The 17,690-nt window shown below is 46.3% G+C and overlaps 1 protein-coding gene across 1 annotated transcript in view; it reads right to left on the reverse strand.

The window, feature by feature from the left end:
* Positions 1-914: 914 nt before the first annotated feature.
* LOC119851404 (vasoactive intestinal polypeptide receptor 1-like) overlaps positions 915-17,690 on the reverse strand; it is a 45,718-nt gene continuing 28,942 nt past the window's right edge. Inside the window, exons 7-13 of the mRNA XM_038391181.2 lie at positions 17,313-17,466; positions 15,048-15,108; positions 11,622-11,691; positions 10,107-10,198; positions 8,861-8,990; positions 6,882-6,923; positions 915-3,411 (exon numbers count right to left, since the gene is read on the reverse strand). Of these exons, the coding sequence (XP_038247109.1) occupies positions 3,223-3,411; positions 6,882-6,923; positions 8,861-8,990; positions 10,107-10,198; positions 11,622-11,691; positions 15,048-15,108; positions 17,313-17,466 (738 nt within the window). The 3' untranslated portion in view covers positions 915-3,222. The remainder of the gene's footprint in view (positions 3,412-6,881; positions 6,924-8,860; positions 8,991-10,106; positions 10,199-11,621; positions 11,692-15,047; positions 15,109-17,312; positions 17,467-17,690) is intronic.

A 17,690-nucleotide genomic window follows, 5' to 3' on the forward strand; every position in this document is an offset into this window, starting at 1 on the left:
TTCGCAAAAAGAAAAGGAGTACTTGTGGCACCTTAGAGACTAACAAATTTATTAGAGCATAAGCTTTCGTGAGCTACAGCTCACTTCATCGTGCATGCACTTCACGCATTACGATGCATCCGATGAAGTGAGCTGTAGCTCACGAAAGCTTATGCTCTAATAAATTTGTTAGTCTCTAAGGTGCCACAAGTACTCCTTTTCTGGTCCATATGAAACTGAGGGCACAGCTCCCCTCAACCTCTGTGGCCATTAGGACCCACTCCCACAAACACTTGGGCGCATGGGTAATTTGACTCATGTAAGCAGCCCTATAAAAATGAATGCAACAATTTACTTGAGTAAACTTTCATGTGTTGGGATAGAGGGCTGTCTCAACTCTCAAAGGAGCTCTTAAGACCAAATGGAGATGAAACGGCCATCAATAAATTTAGGCTGGAAACTTGAAGATTTATAACCATCAGAAGAGTGAGGTTCTGGAGCAGCCTCTCAATTGCAGTAATGAGGGCAAGAAACCAAACTAGTTTTAAAAAGGAGCTTGATCATCTTATGAATGGGATTATATGAGGATGTTGCTTGCAGTGGCACTAGCAGGGAGCTGGTCTTGACCCAGGAGGTCTCTTCCACTCCTATGTATGCAGCTAGGTGTCTGCCATATGGCCCCGATCCTGCAATTGATGACAAGTGGGTGCACATCTGAGTGGTGCCCCATTGATGGCACACTGTTGCATTGACTTCAACTGCAGGAAGGGGGCTTTTGTAGGAAAATCTTGTCTACTGTGAAGAGGTCATAGCTGTAAATCTTTATTTCCCTGCCTTAAAATTGATCCAGAGTTGAAAATATATGTCTAGCTTATTTAATTTTCCATCTGAACTATAACATCATGAAGATATAAATATTACTATGCCACACCAGCCACTGTTATTTTTACTTTATGTGTCTACATCTGCAGTATAAAGAAACGACAAATCCGTTTCCAGTTGCTCACATTAAGCAATGAGAATTTTAGACAAAGGATCAAAATGATGCTCTTTTACAAGAAGAGCTGACGCAGTGCCCAGGGCAGACATAGCATAAGGGGATTAGGGTTGCTGGAACTGAAAGATAAGGTTGTAATTAACAAAAAAATGATCTGAATTACTTGGTTGGGAGGGAGTCTAGCCAGGTACTCTCTAGTTTTAGTGAGGGAACTAGAGATGATGGGCTTGAACCCTTTGGAAAGGCTCCCTTTGATCTGAATGGGCTGTGGGTCAGGGCCGTATTGTGTTGATGCTTTCCAACAAGCAGTAACACATGCTTTGCAGTTCTAGATCACGGGATTAAATGCAAAGCACTTGGCAAAGGCCCAAATCCTGAGATGTAGATTTTGCAGTGAAGAGTGAGAGATGTCTAGGACAAGAAGTTCCACCATGAGGATCCACAGAGAAATAGGGTGACCAGATGTCCCATTTTTAAAGAGACAGTCCCATATTTAATCCTTCCTGCAGGTATCCTGACTTTTTCTTAAAAACGGGCAAATTGTCCCGTATTTTCTGTCTCCCACCTCCCCACTCCTGCTGCTGGTCAGATCCCTGCTTGCCAGCCGCTCTCCCACCAGAGTTGAGTGGGGGTCCAGTGGCCGGCGATGGGGGTAGGCCTGCAAGGTTGGTGGTGGGGCAAAGATGCAGCATGTGGGTCTGGCCGCTCCCCCTGCTGGTCCTTCAGTGCAGACCCTGCTGCATGCCAGCTTGTGGCCAGCAAGGCCCAGCCCCCCAGTCCATTTCTAGCTGGCACTGGTGGTCGGTGAGTGCTGGCAGGTGCTAGGTAGTGACCAGTTACGTCACCTCTGCTGCCCACCAGTCAGCCCTTTCTGTGTTCCTCCTCTCGCTGTCCTCTCCCTGCTTTTCCCCTTCACCCACGCCAACCATGCTGCTCCTCCTGATTCCCCCCCCCCGCAGGGTGCATCCTGCTCCCAGCGGTGGGCAGAGAACCAGCCCCGGGCAGAGAACCAGCCCCTGGTGGGAATGCTCAGCTCACCAGCAGCCTGCCCAGCAGGCTCCTTCTTTCCCCCACTGCCTCTGGCTGGGCCGATGCCCCACCAAAACCTAAGACCCCCTAGCCTGGGGCGCTGGCCAGAAGGAGCCAAGCCCTGCATATGCCAAAGCCCTGCACAGCGCTGGCATGGGGAAGCTTCTCTGCCCCTCAGCTACGCTCTGGAGTAGGGGGGGAAGCAATTTCCAACCTGTTCACGCCTTGACCTGCAGGCTCCACAGCAGCCCCGCAGGCAGGGGCTTACCACCATCTTCATCTCCTTCCCCCCCCCCCGCCCCGCAGGGAGCGCAGGGCTGCTCCCTCCCCTAGGCACCCTCCCTGGCTGAGCCACCTCTCTATCTGGGTTTGCTGAAGGCCCTGCAGTCACTGGACCCTGGTACACAAAGCTGCCTAGGGCTTAACCCCTTCCTGCCCATGCTGGAGCCGGGGGGGTGGAGGTGGGGAACAGGAGGTGACTGGGTTATGTCAGTGGGGGCATTGTGGAGGGAGGGACAAGCTGCTTCCAGCCACGGAGGGGCGGGGGCTAGGGGACGAGAGGAGAGATGAGCTCTGCAAAGACACGGGCCAAGCCATCCCTTCCCCTCTCCTCCTCCCCAGCGGCTAGAAGCAGCTCCCGCCCCTTCCCTCCCACACAGTGCGAAAGGCTGCTGCTGCCCATATTCTGGTGTGAACCCTGGCAAAATCTGGGGTGGGGGGGCATGTGACCCCACGTGTCACCTTGGGAAGACGCAGCACCAGGGCCCAGGAGAAGCGGGTCCGTCCCAGGGGCCCAGCCAGGCATGGAGAGCAGAGAGCACCAGGCAGGGAGGGTCGGGTCATTCAAATCACCCCCCCCCACCCCATGGGAGTATGTGTGTGTCACCTCTCCCTGGGTGTGGGGAGGTAGGGGTGTGTGAGTCACCCCTCCCTGCGTGAACCCTAGAGCCTTAAAGATAAGAAGGTAAATAAAAAGAATCCAATTCTGCGGTATTTCTTTTTTAACGGGGGCTCAGTCAACTCGATGTTAATTTGAACTTTTGCACGGCCTAGCTCTGACTGATTGCCATTGAACTGCTTGAATACAAATAATTTTACCCGGTGTCCCGTATTCAGCATAGGGAAATATGGTCACCCTACAGAGACTCCATATTGGCTATCCCTCCTTTAATTTTTCAGGAGACAATTCTGCAACAGCTCCGCTTGCTCTGGGAGGCTCACACAGAGGACACGCCATTCCGGTAGATAGATGTTTTCCTCTTAGGGCTGATTTTTTCAAGCAGTGATAACTGAGTGACATAGTTAACGGGGCTGTTATCTCTAGACATGATCCGAGGTCTGCGGGTGAAGTTCAGGTACTCTTGGTACTGCCACTTGTGCAGGCACTTCTTTAATTCAGCCTGAACCTAAGGAAAAGCACGAAAAGAGGGGGGAGGGGGGAGGAGGTGACGAGCCAAAGAATTGGACATAGAATTAATGTGGCTATTCCAACTTCACAGACACTTAGGCTAAGATTTTCAAAAAAAAAAAAAAAAAAAAAAAAAACCTGCCCAGTGTAAAGTTTCTAAATCCAAATCTAGGTGCCTAAACAAGTGGATTGATTTTCAAAAGCGCTCAGGCTCCAGCAGCTCTCACTGAGTTTTAGTGTCCCCCACCACCCACCTCCACCTGTCATCTCTCCTTTTGTCAGGTCCTAGCACAATGGTTTGTGTGCTTTATTCCATGGGGCCACCAAGTTGTGGTAAGACCTGCTGGAGCTCATCCACAAGGCCCTTAGCCTGTCCAAATCTAAGTCCATCTGAAAAGACCCACTTCAGCGCTGTTACAACGAATAGAGTTGACTTGAGTGGATTAGTCTTTTTATGTCCCCTTTCCCCTAACCTCTGTCCAGATAGTGCCTAGCACATTGTAGGTACTGCCATCACTCTCACTCTCTCTCACACACAAACACACACACCCCATACTCTGATAGCCACAGACATACGTCTGCAGTGGTTGCCATGCATAACATTGAATCATAGATGTGTGGAGGACTGGAAGGGACCTCAGTAGGTCATCTAGTCCAGTTCCCTGCACTCAAGGCAGGACAATGTAATAAACAGACCATTCCTGACAGGTGTTTGTGTAACCTGTTCTTAAAAACCTCCAGTGACAGATTCTATACTATTCATATAGTCTATATATTATAGCTAGGGCTCCGGGTCTGTCACAGAGGTTGAAGAAGTCTCAGAGCACCCATGGAAGCACCCACAGGAAAAAAAAATGGTGGATGCTGAGCACCCACTGGCATCCCCCCGCCATCAGCACCTCCCCCTCACCTCCAATGTCTCCTGCCCACCACAATCAGCTGTTCCATGGTGTGAGGAGGCTCTGGGGGGCAGAGGGGAGGAGCAAGGGTGGGGCACACTTGGGGCAGAACAGAGCGGGAAGAGGCAGGATGGGGGGCGGTGCCTTGGGTGAAGGGGTGGAGTGGGAGCAGGGTCTGGAGAGGAGCCGGGGGGAGCACTCCCTGGCACATTACAAAGTCGGCACCTATGTCCCCATCCCATCAAAGCCAGTAGCCAAATGGCTAAAGCACTCACCTGGGAAACCTGAATTCAAATCTCTACTCTGCCTGATTTGGAGCATGGACATGACTGCTGGTCACTGCATCCCAGCTGTATACCCCAACCAGCCTGAGTTGGGTGTTCAGGGGTGGGGCACTCACTTGTTGGCCAGAGGGGGAGGGGGTTGATGCTATAGCCCAATGGTCTATGGGCTATTAGGACACCCAGACCCACTCCTGGAGCTGCCTTTTGTGGGGGGCCCAATCCTGTAGGCTTGCGCCAAGGAGGCTGAGGAGGGATATGACTGGCCTCTATAAATACATTGCAGGGTTAAACACCAGGGAGGGTGAAGCACTATGTAAGCTAAAGGGCAATATTAGTGTAACCCACGCACTTCCTGGGTGTGGTGCTCTGTCCCCTCTCGTGGCACTGAGACCACTTAGAGATTAATGAGTCTGCTAGAGCCTTAGCTAAGCGGCATGTGGGTTTTAGCTCATGCAGTAGAGGCTCATGTATTTAGCTCCAGAGGTCCCAGGTTCGATCTCGACAACCGGGGTCTGTCGTGGTTACATTAGCACAGGATCCGATGGTTATGTACCGGCTGTGAAGAAACTGACTGGATATTAGAAGACGGTTTCTAACTAGGTGAGGTTTGGGAACAACCTTCTAATAGGAGTTGTAGGGAGCAAACAATTTAAATAGTTTTAAGAGAGTCCTGGACAAATTATTGAGTGTGATTGTATGATGGGGTTGCTTGTGATGATAGGGGGCAGGGCTCAACAGCTCTGGGGCTCACTTCCAGTTTGCCTCTTATGTTCTTAAAACTCATGCTTCAGGATTTCAGCCAGCTAGTGGCAGGGATCAGGAAGGAATTTTCCCCCTCAGTCAGACTGGCAGTAATTTTGGGGAGGGTGGCATGGTTCGTTTTTCTCTGCAGCATGTTGAGGCAGGTCACTTGCCAGGATTATCTGGGTCTCTCTCTCAGTCATGTCCCTGCTATTGTGGGGGCTTTGAGTACTGGTGCACCTTGGTCCCTCCTGTTCTCTGCCTGTGGGCTGTCACACTTTGGGTACTGGTTTTAGTGTGCAGGATCCAGGTGGCCTGTCATATACAGCAGGTCAGACTAGATGAGGAGAGGTCCCTTGTGGCCTTAAACTCTATGACCCTATGATTGGGCTCCTCTGGGGGCACAGGCAAGGCAACGCCCAGTTTGAGAATCATGTGAGGATTGAGAGGGGGCTCCAAGTAGCTCATTAGCTGTGACATCAGGGCTTTGGCAATTTTGCACATGCCCACCTGTGGGAATTTAAGGCACCTGCAGGCTTAAGTGGCAACTGAGTGGCAGTTTTGAGAATGTCAGTAGTGCCTAAATGTTGGCCTTAGGTGCCGAAAGAGGCAACTAGTTGCTGTGTACCTTTGTGACTCTGCCCCTTTGTGACTCAGGAACACCCATCACTTTGGAAGTCCATGGGACCCGTGCTCGCAAGTTACTTTGGTGCTTTTGAAAATCCCCCCGGAAACATCCCTATTTGCTTATGCCTTAGTTGGCTTTTTAATACTCTTTTTATGGGACAAATTCCAGTAAGATCTGGCCATTCGCACTGCAAGCTCCATAAAGCACATATCTAGTATAAAAAATCCCACACCTTCCCTTGGGAAACGGCCACTTTTTAAAACAGATACCACTTTATGACGTATCTTGGAAAATGTAGCCAGGAGTCTTAACAATAATCAAAGAACATGAAGCATAAGATTGAACAAGAGTATCAGGAACCACACAGGCTGCCCTAGAGAAAAGAGCTTGCTAGAGGGAATAAAAGCTGAAGAGAGGTCCAATATGTATCTAGAGACACTAATTGAACACAGGTTTCAGAGTAGCAGCCGTGTTAGTCTGTATTCGCAAAAAGAAAAGGAGTACTTGTGGCACCTTAGAGACTAACAAATTTATTAGAGCATAAGCTTGCATCCGATGAAGTGAGCTGTAGCTCACGAAAGCTTATGCTCTAATAAATTTGTTAGTCTCTAAGGTGCCACAAGTACTCCTTTTCTTTTTAATTGAACACACTTTCTCATGACAGGGGAATCCCTGACACTTGTCAAGGGGTTACTAGTTCAAGGCTGATGTTGTGCCTTTCTGTAGCAGACCAGAATTACATGTATTTAGATCAAGTAGAGAGACACAGGCAGGAAGACAGATAAGGCTATTTCATGCTTTCAGGAGCCGATCAAAGTAAAGTGCGATGGCCTATTCTGGAAATTGGAACACAAGGAAAACAATGGAAGCCCCTGAGTTTCAAAGGTCTTATGCAATCGTGTGTCTTGCTACTTACCTCTCCATTTAAGAAGCAATATAGAAGGGCGACAACAAAGCCCTAGGAAATGAAGGGGAAAAAAAGGTTATTTCTAAAAAAGGTGAATTTCAGCACAGCCGGCTTTGGAGCACAGATAATTGTAGAGTGACATCAGCCTAATTAATACTTTGATTAGGACACAACAACAACATAATTTTTCCAATCAGTATTTATATGGCTTTCATATTCAGACTAAACACTGTCATGGACCTGACATTGCATACGTGCACCACTTACCTCTAATGGATATAATCAGAACTGCTCACGTGTATGTGAGGAGCCCTATACTGCTAGCAGTTAACCAGAATTCTCCTTTAGGTCAAGCAGCAGTGGTCTGTGTTTTTTCGAGCAGGAGGCTCTGAGTTCTAGCCCTGTTTTGGCATGAAATCCTAGGCAGGCCAAGGTTTTTTTTAAAAAAAATATGTAGCAGTGAATTATAAGGCTATATTTATACAGTAGAGTTTTGACAGCATCTTTATAAATATGGCAAAGACGGTCATCAGTGAGATCATCAGAAATCTGTCATGTAATCACAGCTATGTAATGAAAGAGTGTTTAAGTACCCGAGTGTGATATTTTCCAAAAGAGAACAGACAATTGCTTCTGCTTATACACCCCTAAATGTTCTCCCAGAAGCCTGTAACAAACAGACTGTACCCTGACTCCTGGTTCCTCCCTGGGGCCTATCATAGAGAGCATCTGGAGTAGACATGCCATGGGATAAGGACATCTGCATTCTGGGGGTCAAAATTTCCACTCCATGCTTTCTCCTTTGGGCTGCAAGTTTAGCAGTAAATACCTGTGCCCAGCCTGTGTCTATAATTTGATTCAAAAGAGGCTGAAAAATAGTAAGCTATAAAAACTTCAGTTTCCCTTATAGACACTGCTTGTGGCAAAATATTTCTTTAGGGTAGAATTTCAACAGTTCCTAAGTGACTTAGCAATGGTGTTCAATGGGACTTGTGCTCCCAAGTGACCAAGGCAGTTTTGAAAATTACAGTTCTGGTGTATTTCTTTCTATTTCAAAAGCCAAAGAGGTGCCTCTCCATAGCCCTGTGTATCCTGCCAATATTTCAGTTTGCCTACAAAACTGTGCTATAAAAGGAAACACCACTGTCAGCCTAACTATGTAACAAAATCCAGCCTTGATAGAGCAGGGCAGAGAGCCAGTCTCATGCCCGATCTCCTTCTACCCCCCACCCCCAGCAAGTGCCTGGCAGCTTGCCCAGGACATTAAGAGATTCAGGCTATTTCTGACCAAGAGAGGATGATCATTCCAGGGAGAAAACCCTGCCAAGAGCCAGAGAGTGCCAGCTAGTGCACCGTGACTCATTGCAACCCCAGCAATATGGCACAAGAGCGGTAGTTTCTCAAATAGGCAGGTCCCAGGTAATTTAAGTGTACCTGGGTCAAAAGCAACACCTTAAAATTCTGTCTCAAAGCCAACAGGTAGCCATGCAGAACATGGAGCATTAGTGTAATGTTCACTGCATGGGCAGTTCATATCCCAGTCCAGTTTAAAGCTTCTGAATATACTTAAAGTGTAGCATCATCAGGTGTGCATTGCAGTCATCTAATCTCAAAGTGACAGAGGCATGGATGAAAGAAGCAAGGTCTACATCCAAAAGAGCCATACGCTTCTGGCCATGAGAAGCTAGAGAAAGCGATCCTGGCCACAGCGGCTACTTCATCACGTAACAGCAGTTGTTGGTCTAACCGGACCCGCAGACTAAGAATTCAAATAGTGAACAGTGGGTGCACTAGCAATGGAAGGAGAGAGACTGATGTTATTTCTCCTAATCTACTCTCAGGACCTCCGTTTTATCTGGATTGAATGTCAGCCAGCTCATTCTGATAGACACCCCAGCCTTCATTAGACTTCAGGTAAGGCACTTAGTCACCCTCCCTGAATTGGGCAAGGTTGGGACAGTTATTAATTCTGTCTTTGTTTATCATACCTGAAAGGAGCCCAAGCCCAGCTCAATATAAAGTCTAGCTTCCAAACCAGTGCTTTCTGGGCAAAATGCAAACACGATATAGTGCACTCCAAAGAGTGGGATCAGGAGCAGTGTGGATTTAGCTAGTCTCCTGGAAAATGACAAAAGAAAAACACAAACAAACATTTCAATGAATTTAATGCAAGTTGGGAAACTAACAGAACTGAGACTGAGGGCGTGTGCACATGGCATAGCAATGCACACTATGGAGGGAGGGGAGAGGGGATTTCTAAAGCACACTAATATTTTGCACATTAATTGGTCTGTGTAGACCCTGCTGGTGTGTAATAGTTAAAGTGCAGGAGGGAACTTTTAGTGTGCACCATCAGGATTCAGACGGACCAATTAATGCGCAACACATTAGTGTGCTTTAGAAATCACACTGCTGTAGTGCCCAAGGCTGCGCCATGTAGACAAGACCTAAATCCTCAATCTATCTACAGATCAGGCAAAGCCAATGTGTGTGCACCATGTCTAATGGCAATAGGGTTGTTCATTCTCTATGCCTTTGCAATCTTTTTTTCTCTCTCCTGTGTCAGCAGGCATGGATGCTAGTCTGTGGTAGTCATGATGGCGGTTCTTCTGATGGAGTCACCTGTCCATTTTGAAATGGATGCAGGCCACCAACTCTTTTCACATAAGATAAAACATGCTTTTGGGGCTGAATTGGATTGGCAATCTAGTATTGAAATTCTCCAGCCTTACCAAACCCATGAGCCAACTAGTCTCCTGAGGGTTTCTAAGAGACCGTTACAGAGGCTGGCAGGGCTGAGTCTCTCAGGAAGGGCATGGAACCAGAATGGGAGGAGTTAAACAGCTGGGAACCAGATGCATCTGGAGCTCATTCAACTACAGGCCATAGCTGATGTGCATAAAATAAAAAAGGTGAGGAAGAGAGGAGGGGCCATTTGTGTGGCAACCTAAGAGTGTGTGAACTTGATTACAATTTGTTAGGTGCAGGACTTTCAGTTGGGCCTATCTGGTGGACTAGCATAGAGAGGACTTTATATTGGGGCCTGTAGAAAAAGAGGGCAGATTTTTACTTGCTCATACCTTAGAAACAAGGCGGCAACTCGACTTTGTTTTTTTGTTCTGGGAATTACTTTCCCCACTATTGAGGAAGAGGCCACAGGGGGACACCACCAGGAAATAATATCTTAAACCAGATCCAATGGGAGATAATAGAAAAAAAGGAATCATCACTTACACAAAATGACTAGAATGGCTGCCTCTGACCTCTGGAGATTGTAATTTCTGCACCAGAATTCTGATCACATTGACAAATATAATAAAGTTAATCTGCAAAGAGAAAAAGGGGTTTCTAAGCTTCCTAGGAGACTGAGCCATATCTTCAATGGGTGCAAATCAATGTAGATCCATCCACATCAAAGCAGCTATGCCAATTTATGCCAACTGAATATCTGGTTCTCAATCTTTACACAGTCAAATAAATAATAAGGGCAACATTTTCTATCTTAGATGCCTAAAGTGACACCCCCAAATCCTTATTTAGGCACCTAAGTAAACATAGGGTGACCAGACAGCAAATGTGAAAAATCGGGACAGGGGGTTGGGGGGGTAATAGGAGCCTATATAAGAAAAAGACCCCAAAATCAGGACTGTCCTGATAAAATTGGGACATCTGGTCACCCTAGGTAAACATGATCTGATTTTCAATTATGATGTGCTTCCACAATGACTTTGAATAGGAGGTTTACTTGCTCAGACCCTGAAAAAAATCAGACCAATTATTTGTTATGCCTAATGATGTATGTAGGTGCCAATCTTTAGGCACCCATGTTTGAAAAATTTGACCGATGCACATTTCTATAACATTCCACAAAATGGATCTTGCAACACAATTTAAGTCAGCAAGAATCCTGCTTGCATATATAATGGCCAAATTTTTCCTAAACATGCATCCTAATGGCTCAAGTGCAAAACGCACTGGCATAAAGTTGGAGAAAAGACTGAGGAGAGCCTGGGTAGAGGGGCAATATTGTTCTCTAGTTTGGAGAGAAAACAGAAGAATAAAAACGGGGAAAGAGAAATGACAAGGTACAGGCATGTCACAAGCCTGTTATTATGTATTTGTATTGTGGTAGCTCCTAGGAGCCTCAGTCATGGACAGAACCCTGGTGTGATAGACTCTGTACAAACACAGAACAAAGAGACACCCCGTGCTCCAAAGAGTTCACAATCTAAGTACATCCTCACATTTTGGAGATGGATTCTGTGGTCAGAAACATGAGTAAGTGACACAAAATAGATCTTACACGTTACTCGATGCAATGAGCCTTTAAGGCTAAATTTTCCTGAATTACAAATGTGCAATGATCATGCATAGACGATGCAGGAGTGTCCTTATTTAGGCATGTTCCTGGCATTAGACTGAGTAATTAGCCTTGTATCACCTGTGTGTGATCTTGCACTATTGCCAGCCTTGGCTGCACACATATAGCTTACATTGGCTGAAATGGAGTTCAATACACATGTCCCAGGGCAACATGCTGCCCTTCATTTGTAATTTTCATGCATTTCACAGCTGCTTGTCTCTCTTCCACTCCCAATATAGCAAGTGTTATGCAACAATTTCCAGCTTCCTGAAATTAAAAACAAATTAAATGCAGTATGCGGCACTGTATGCCTGTCTTACTGAAAAGAGTTATGTGCTTAGTTTTCAGTTCTTCAAAGGATTCAACGGATCAAAGGCAAAACTCACTAATACAGATAGCAGTATGGGTCCCTTGATGATCCATAACACTGCTGTATTCTCATCATCATCCCAGCATCTGAAACAGGAAACTAAATAATTACCTGGTCTGGTTTGTGCTGAATATTAAACGACTCAAGTCTTAGTACAGAAAAATGGCTGTCATTAACTCTTGCTGTTGGCAATTTAAAAGCATCTCCAAAAATTTTTTTCCAGATTTTCACTCCCAAGAAGGTTGCTCTATAGCCTAATTCACAGAAGGCTTATCCAGCTTGAGGCAAAGGCCTTGTCTACACTGGTGGTAGTGTTTAGGGTACATGTGGCTACACACGGCAGTGAAAAACAGGCTACGTTCACACTGCAGTGTGTAGCTTTATGCAGCAGTGAAAGGCTCTGGCAGCAGAGAGGCCATGGGGAAAGGCCAGAACCCTGCTGTCAGAGACTTTCCCCGCTGTCTCCTCCTTGCCAGAACCTTTTCCTGCTCCCCGAGCCTTTCACTACGGTGGGGAAAGGCTCTGGCCACGGAACACCACACTGTAAAAATAGAAGTGTATATGTGGGAAGCACTGCTTGGGGTGTGGAGAGCCACGTAGGGTACATACACTAAGGATCTGGCATGTCTTTACTCTACCCACTTAAACTGTGCCTCTCCATCTACTCCGCTATTTCTATCCGTGCTAGGGGGACATGCCGTGGCTGCACACTACACACTGCTGTAAATGTCAACATAGCCAAAGTGAAACAAGGAAGGGGACATTATCCCAATTGCAGGCTGCTCATTAAGACTCTCTCTCTCCCCTGCTATGTGGAGCTACATTTCAGGGCAAAGAAGAGAGGCTGGATTCAGCTGCAGTAAATCCAAAGCACTCCTCACTTCTTCGCCCTGGCTTCCGGGCTGCTCAGCAGAGTCCAGGCACTGAGATCCTGATGCTTCCACTTTAGAGCTTTTGACTGGAACCGGCACAGTCTGGGGCAGGTGAACAGCAGTCAAAATGGAGCCTTCATCTAAAAGGTGCAAGTGTGGTGGTGTTAACAGCTAGCAGAGTGTGGGCACAGGGATGAAGATAAACGTATCCAGGTTGGATTTTATGTTCTCCAGTGGTTTAGCTACTCTACAATGAACATAGGAATGGATAGACTGAGTCCAACCCAGTGTCCATCCGGTCCAGCATCCTGTCTCCGGCAGTGGTCAGCAGTGGCTGCATCGGAGGAAGGTGCAAGAAGTTAATGATAGGAAGATCTGAGATAATCGGTCCCCTTGGTCTACGGCGACACTTCTGGCAGCATGTGGAGTGCAAGCACATGCTATTTCGGGCCCTGCTGCCGCAGCCTTTCCCCACTGCTTTCCCTGCTGCAGAGGCCTCTCGCTGCAATGGGGAAAGGACCTGGCAGTGGAGAGGCAGCAGGACACTACACTGCCAAAAACAGCTGTGGGAGGCATTGCTTGGATGTGAAGAGACCCTGCATAGGGTCTATACCCTGGGGGTTCAGGCATGTAGGGTGCTCTGTGGTAGTCCACTCAGCTAAGCCATCTCTCACCATCTACACACGTGCTGGCTGGGAGTGTGGGGTTTGTACTCTATACCCTACTGTAAGTGTTGACACACACTGTATTAGGTCTTTCCTGATCTCTAATAGGTAGAGATTGGCTTAAGCCCTGATGCATGAGGTTTAATGCCTATCAAGGCATTTCTGTCAGCAATAATGGTCATAAATCTGGATATTCATATTATCCACATAAATGTTCAAACCCTCTTTGAAGCCTGTTAAGTTCTTGGCATTGATGACATACTGTGGCAGTGAGTTCCAGAGCCTAATTACATAGGGTATAATAAATATTTCCTTGTATTGGTTTTGAAATTGCTACCTTTTAATTTCATTGAGGGTCTTCTTGTTCTTGCATATGAGACAGGCACAAGAGAAGCTCCTGATCCACTTTCTCTAGAGTAGTTGGTATTTTATATACTTTAGGTCCTGTTTTATTAATCTCATTGGTAAGGTAAAAAATCCCAAACTTTTCAATCTTTCTTCAGAGGGGAGTTTTTCCAGGTTCTTGATCATTCTTATCTCCCTTCCCTGAACCCCTTTTATCATCAGACAAAGACTAGTAGAGTCTTTCCAGATTTGGTTCTGCCACTGAAATGAAAGGAATTTTTTCACCTGGAATAACTGCAGGATCACAGTAATTTGTCTGCTTGTCTTGCAGTCTTTCCACATGAGGAGATCCAGGGAAAGGAAAGACATTGAATTCATCCTTATACCTTAGAGGCTACATAAGAGGAGCACGTGCCATGAGAAGGTGGAGGACTGACATCCCCCCACCATTTACACAAACTGAAATGATGGGGTATTTTGCTATTGATATATTTGGGTACCACAAATTAACATGAATGGAGCAAGGCAGACTGCATGGGCCAGGTGAGTGGCAGTGGGCCAGACAGCCTTTCACCTTTCAAGGTCATTGGCTTGAATCTTTCCCAGGTTAGGAAGGAGTAGAAGTTGATCCTATCTTGTGGCCTGTGTGAAGTGAATTGGAAGATTAAAGTTCAGATCCTAGTAACCAAGCATCTGTGATATATTGCTCCCACCCCATCCTCAGGTTGAGAGGCTTTGCGGTCAAACCAAGGATTGAATGGAGATGAAAATGGAACAACACTTTCACTCCCAATTATAGTAAACCAGTCTTGAAGCCTACTAGCTAGGTGCTGTAGGGAAGCTTGCACTGTTTGATACAAGGACTAGGTAGAAAGTGGATGAGATAGAGAAAGGTTGTTCCAGATGGAAGGAGCTTCAGAGTATAAGTACTCTTGCCCCAAAAGTGGTGAGATTGTGAGAAAAGACAGAGGAGATGAGTGCCAGAGGTAAGACAGTTCAATACACGGCATAATCATTCAAATATGATTCATAATAATTCAAATGCAATCATTCAAATGCAAGAATACAGTATTGCCAATCCTAGATGTTCAAAAACTGAGTCCAATCCCTCTCCATCATGTGATTGGCTTATAACCCTCACGACTTCTGGAAAAATAATAAGTGTTTGGTTCTTTTTATTTGCCTTCTGGCTGCAGGGTGTACTTGCTTCACATTGTCAAGTTTTTTCTGGCAACCACGAAGGCTAGACACATATTTTAAAACAAAAGCCAAGGCTCTGCTGCAATATCATGATTGCAGCAGCTGGGGCTTTAAGAAAAATAACTCAATTGTGAGACTTTTGATCAAATCCTGAGCTGGGAATGCTGCTGCTGCAGTCAGATGTAAATTGGGAGATAGACAAATGAGGAAGTCGTTTTGAGAACTATTTCTGAATTTTAAAGATCAGAAATGCAAATTCTTATGGTTAAAAACTTTGGTTACTTTTTAAATCTCCTTTCTTGATGAATCACATTTACTGTGCCAAACGCAATGCCCAGCTGCACTATGATTTTGGCTCACCCTGTATTCTGTCTGTAGATTCGGGTTAGGATCCAAGCAGACATCACAGCACTGGGAGTTCCTAGAAGAGTCAACGTAGAACACAACATGGCTTTATTTTCCACAGTGAATTCCATGCAAACTTGAACCCCAAATTCAGAGATTCGAAGGTCAGAAGGGGCCATTGGGACCATCTAGCCTGACCACTTCTCTGGGTTGTGCTAGACAACTTCCCCAAAATAATTCCTAGGGAAGATCTTTTAGAAAAAAAATCCCATCTTGATTTAAAAATGGTCAGTGATGGGGAATCCACCACAACCCTTGGTAAACTGGATTAATTATTCTCACTATGAAAAATGTACATCTTATTTCTAGTCCGAATGCTTTACAGGGTTACAAAACTGCAGACGGGATATAGCATAAGTGCCAAACAACAGTGTCAAGTGATCTTGCACTGAATGCATTTAGGCACCAGTTCAATAAAAGAACAGTGAAGTCAAAAGGCATAAACAAGAGGAAAAAAAACATTTTAAGAGGGGATTAGAAAAGGCTGGTGAGCCACTGAGGCAGAGAGCTAGACGAAGGCCTGCCTACGAATTCTAAGCTTTTGTAGGATTGCAGAAATCACTTAGCTTTAGTTATTGCAATTCTGAACTACTCTGGGCAAAGGATTCTAGTCTCCTCTAATGTAACTCTGAACACATGGGAGATTGTATAGTTCCCTCATGAAGCGTATAAGAGGCAGCACATCAGCCTAGTTAACTTCCTCCTAATAATCTAATGACTGGTATCAAGAAATTTGTGAGATCTGTTCCCCCTTCTGCTCTTTCCTGGCCTTAATCAGAGTTTGCAGTTAGATAGCTATTAACAAGTGTTATTTAGCTGGGCCTCACAACATCCCTGTGAGACAGGTAACTATATTTGCTCTCATTTTCTAGATCAGGAAATTGAAGTTCACAAAAGGTTGAGGGCCACCTTTTCAAAAGTGGTCTCTAATTTTAAATGCCTCAGACCAGTGGTCTCCAACCTTTTCACGCACAAGATCACTTTTTGAATTTTAAGTGCAACCCAGGATATACCCCGCCCCTTCCCTGAGGCCCCACTCCTTTCCCCAAGGCCCCGTCCCCTGCTCACTCCATCCCCCCTCTCCATGGCTCGCTCTCCCTTACCCTCACTCACTTTCACGGGGCTGGGGCAGGAGGTCGGGGTGCAGGAGGGAGTACATGGTGCTGGCTCTGAGAGGGGGCTCAGGGCTGGGGGTTGGGATGTAGAAGGGATGAGGGCTCCTGCCGGGCAGCTCCCATGTGGTGGCGCAGCGGGGCTAAGGCAGGCTCCCTGCCTTCCCTGGCCCCATGCCACTCCCGGAAACAGCCAGCATACCCCTGCGGCCTCTGGGGGCGGGGGGAATGTGGCTCAGAGTGCTGCCCCTCCCTGTAGGCACCACCCCCGTAGCTCCTATTGGTCACAGTTCCCTGTTCCCGGCCAATGGGTGCTGCAGGGACAGTGCTTGCAGGCAGGAGCAGCACACAGATCCCTGACCACCCCCAAAGGCTGCAGGGGCATGCTGGCCACTTCCAGGAGTGGTGTGCGGCCAGGGCTGGGAGGGAGCCTGCCTTAGCCCCGCTGCACTGCCGGACTTTTAGTGGTTGGAGATCATGACCAACTGTCAGAGGCTCCAGGATTGACCAGTCGATCACAATCTACCACTTCGTGACCAGTGCCCTTAGACTTTGGGTGCCCAGTGTTAGACACCTAATGTGAAATGCTCTCTTTGGTGAAGCCAGTGGCAAAAATCCTACTGATTTCAATGGCCCCTGGATTTCAACTTTTGGGCAAAAATTTCAAAAGTGTCCACTAATTTTGGGTGCTTCATGCAACCTGATAGGCAGAGCCTCAGTCACCCTGTGTGTGCAGTGAGGATAATTACATTTATCTACCTCCTGGGGGCATAGTGTAACCTGATGAAATAATGCAGGTGAAGTTTTATCTTAGTCCAAAGTATTCTTAAGGCAAAGAATTCATGAGTTCCAGTTTCCCAGACCTGTACAGCCACACTGCCTAGTGCATTACACTCACACCACCAGATACTTCATGGGGTGTCTAGAAATTGACAAAATTTCCACACGGGAATATTTTAACAAAAATAAATAAAATGCTGTAGTTGCATTGAACGTGTGCTACCTCATGAATTGTCAATGCTCATCGAAAATGCATCTCAGGGCAAATGTTTTTCAGAGCTCTAGGCATATACACAAGCAAAGGGAGAAAATATGAGAGTGTACTAACCCCAGCCAACCAAAATGAACCACCACACATACTGTTTATCAGAAACAAATGTCAACAGCAGCAGTGTTTGCAAGTACATCCCTTCTACCAGGAGCCAGAAGAAGTTGGCTAAAATGCTGAACTGAAAGAATGCCACTGCAATCTTACATGCAACCTAGAGACACAAAGGAAAAGGAAAATATTAGCTGCAGTCTCTGAAGTCAGTCATCTTAAAGGTCCTGGGAAAAAGCTGGGAAAATTTGAACCAAGAGAAATATGCACGTACACAGGTTCTCATCTAAAGTCTATTGAACTCAATAGATTTATCATTGACATCAACAGGGTTTGGGTTACACCCATAGATTATACAATTCTAGTGAGTTGTGTACAGTTGTCTGA

The sequence above is a fragment of the Dermochelys coriacea genome, chromosome 2, assembly GCF_009764565.3.
Source record: "Dermochelys coriacea isolate rDerCor1 chromosome 2, rDerCor1.pri.v4, whole genome shotgun sequence".
Lineage (NCBI taxonomy): Eukaryota > Metazoa > Chordata > Testudines > Dermochelyidae > Dermochelys > Dermochelys coriacea.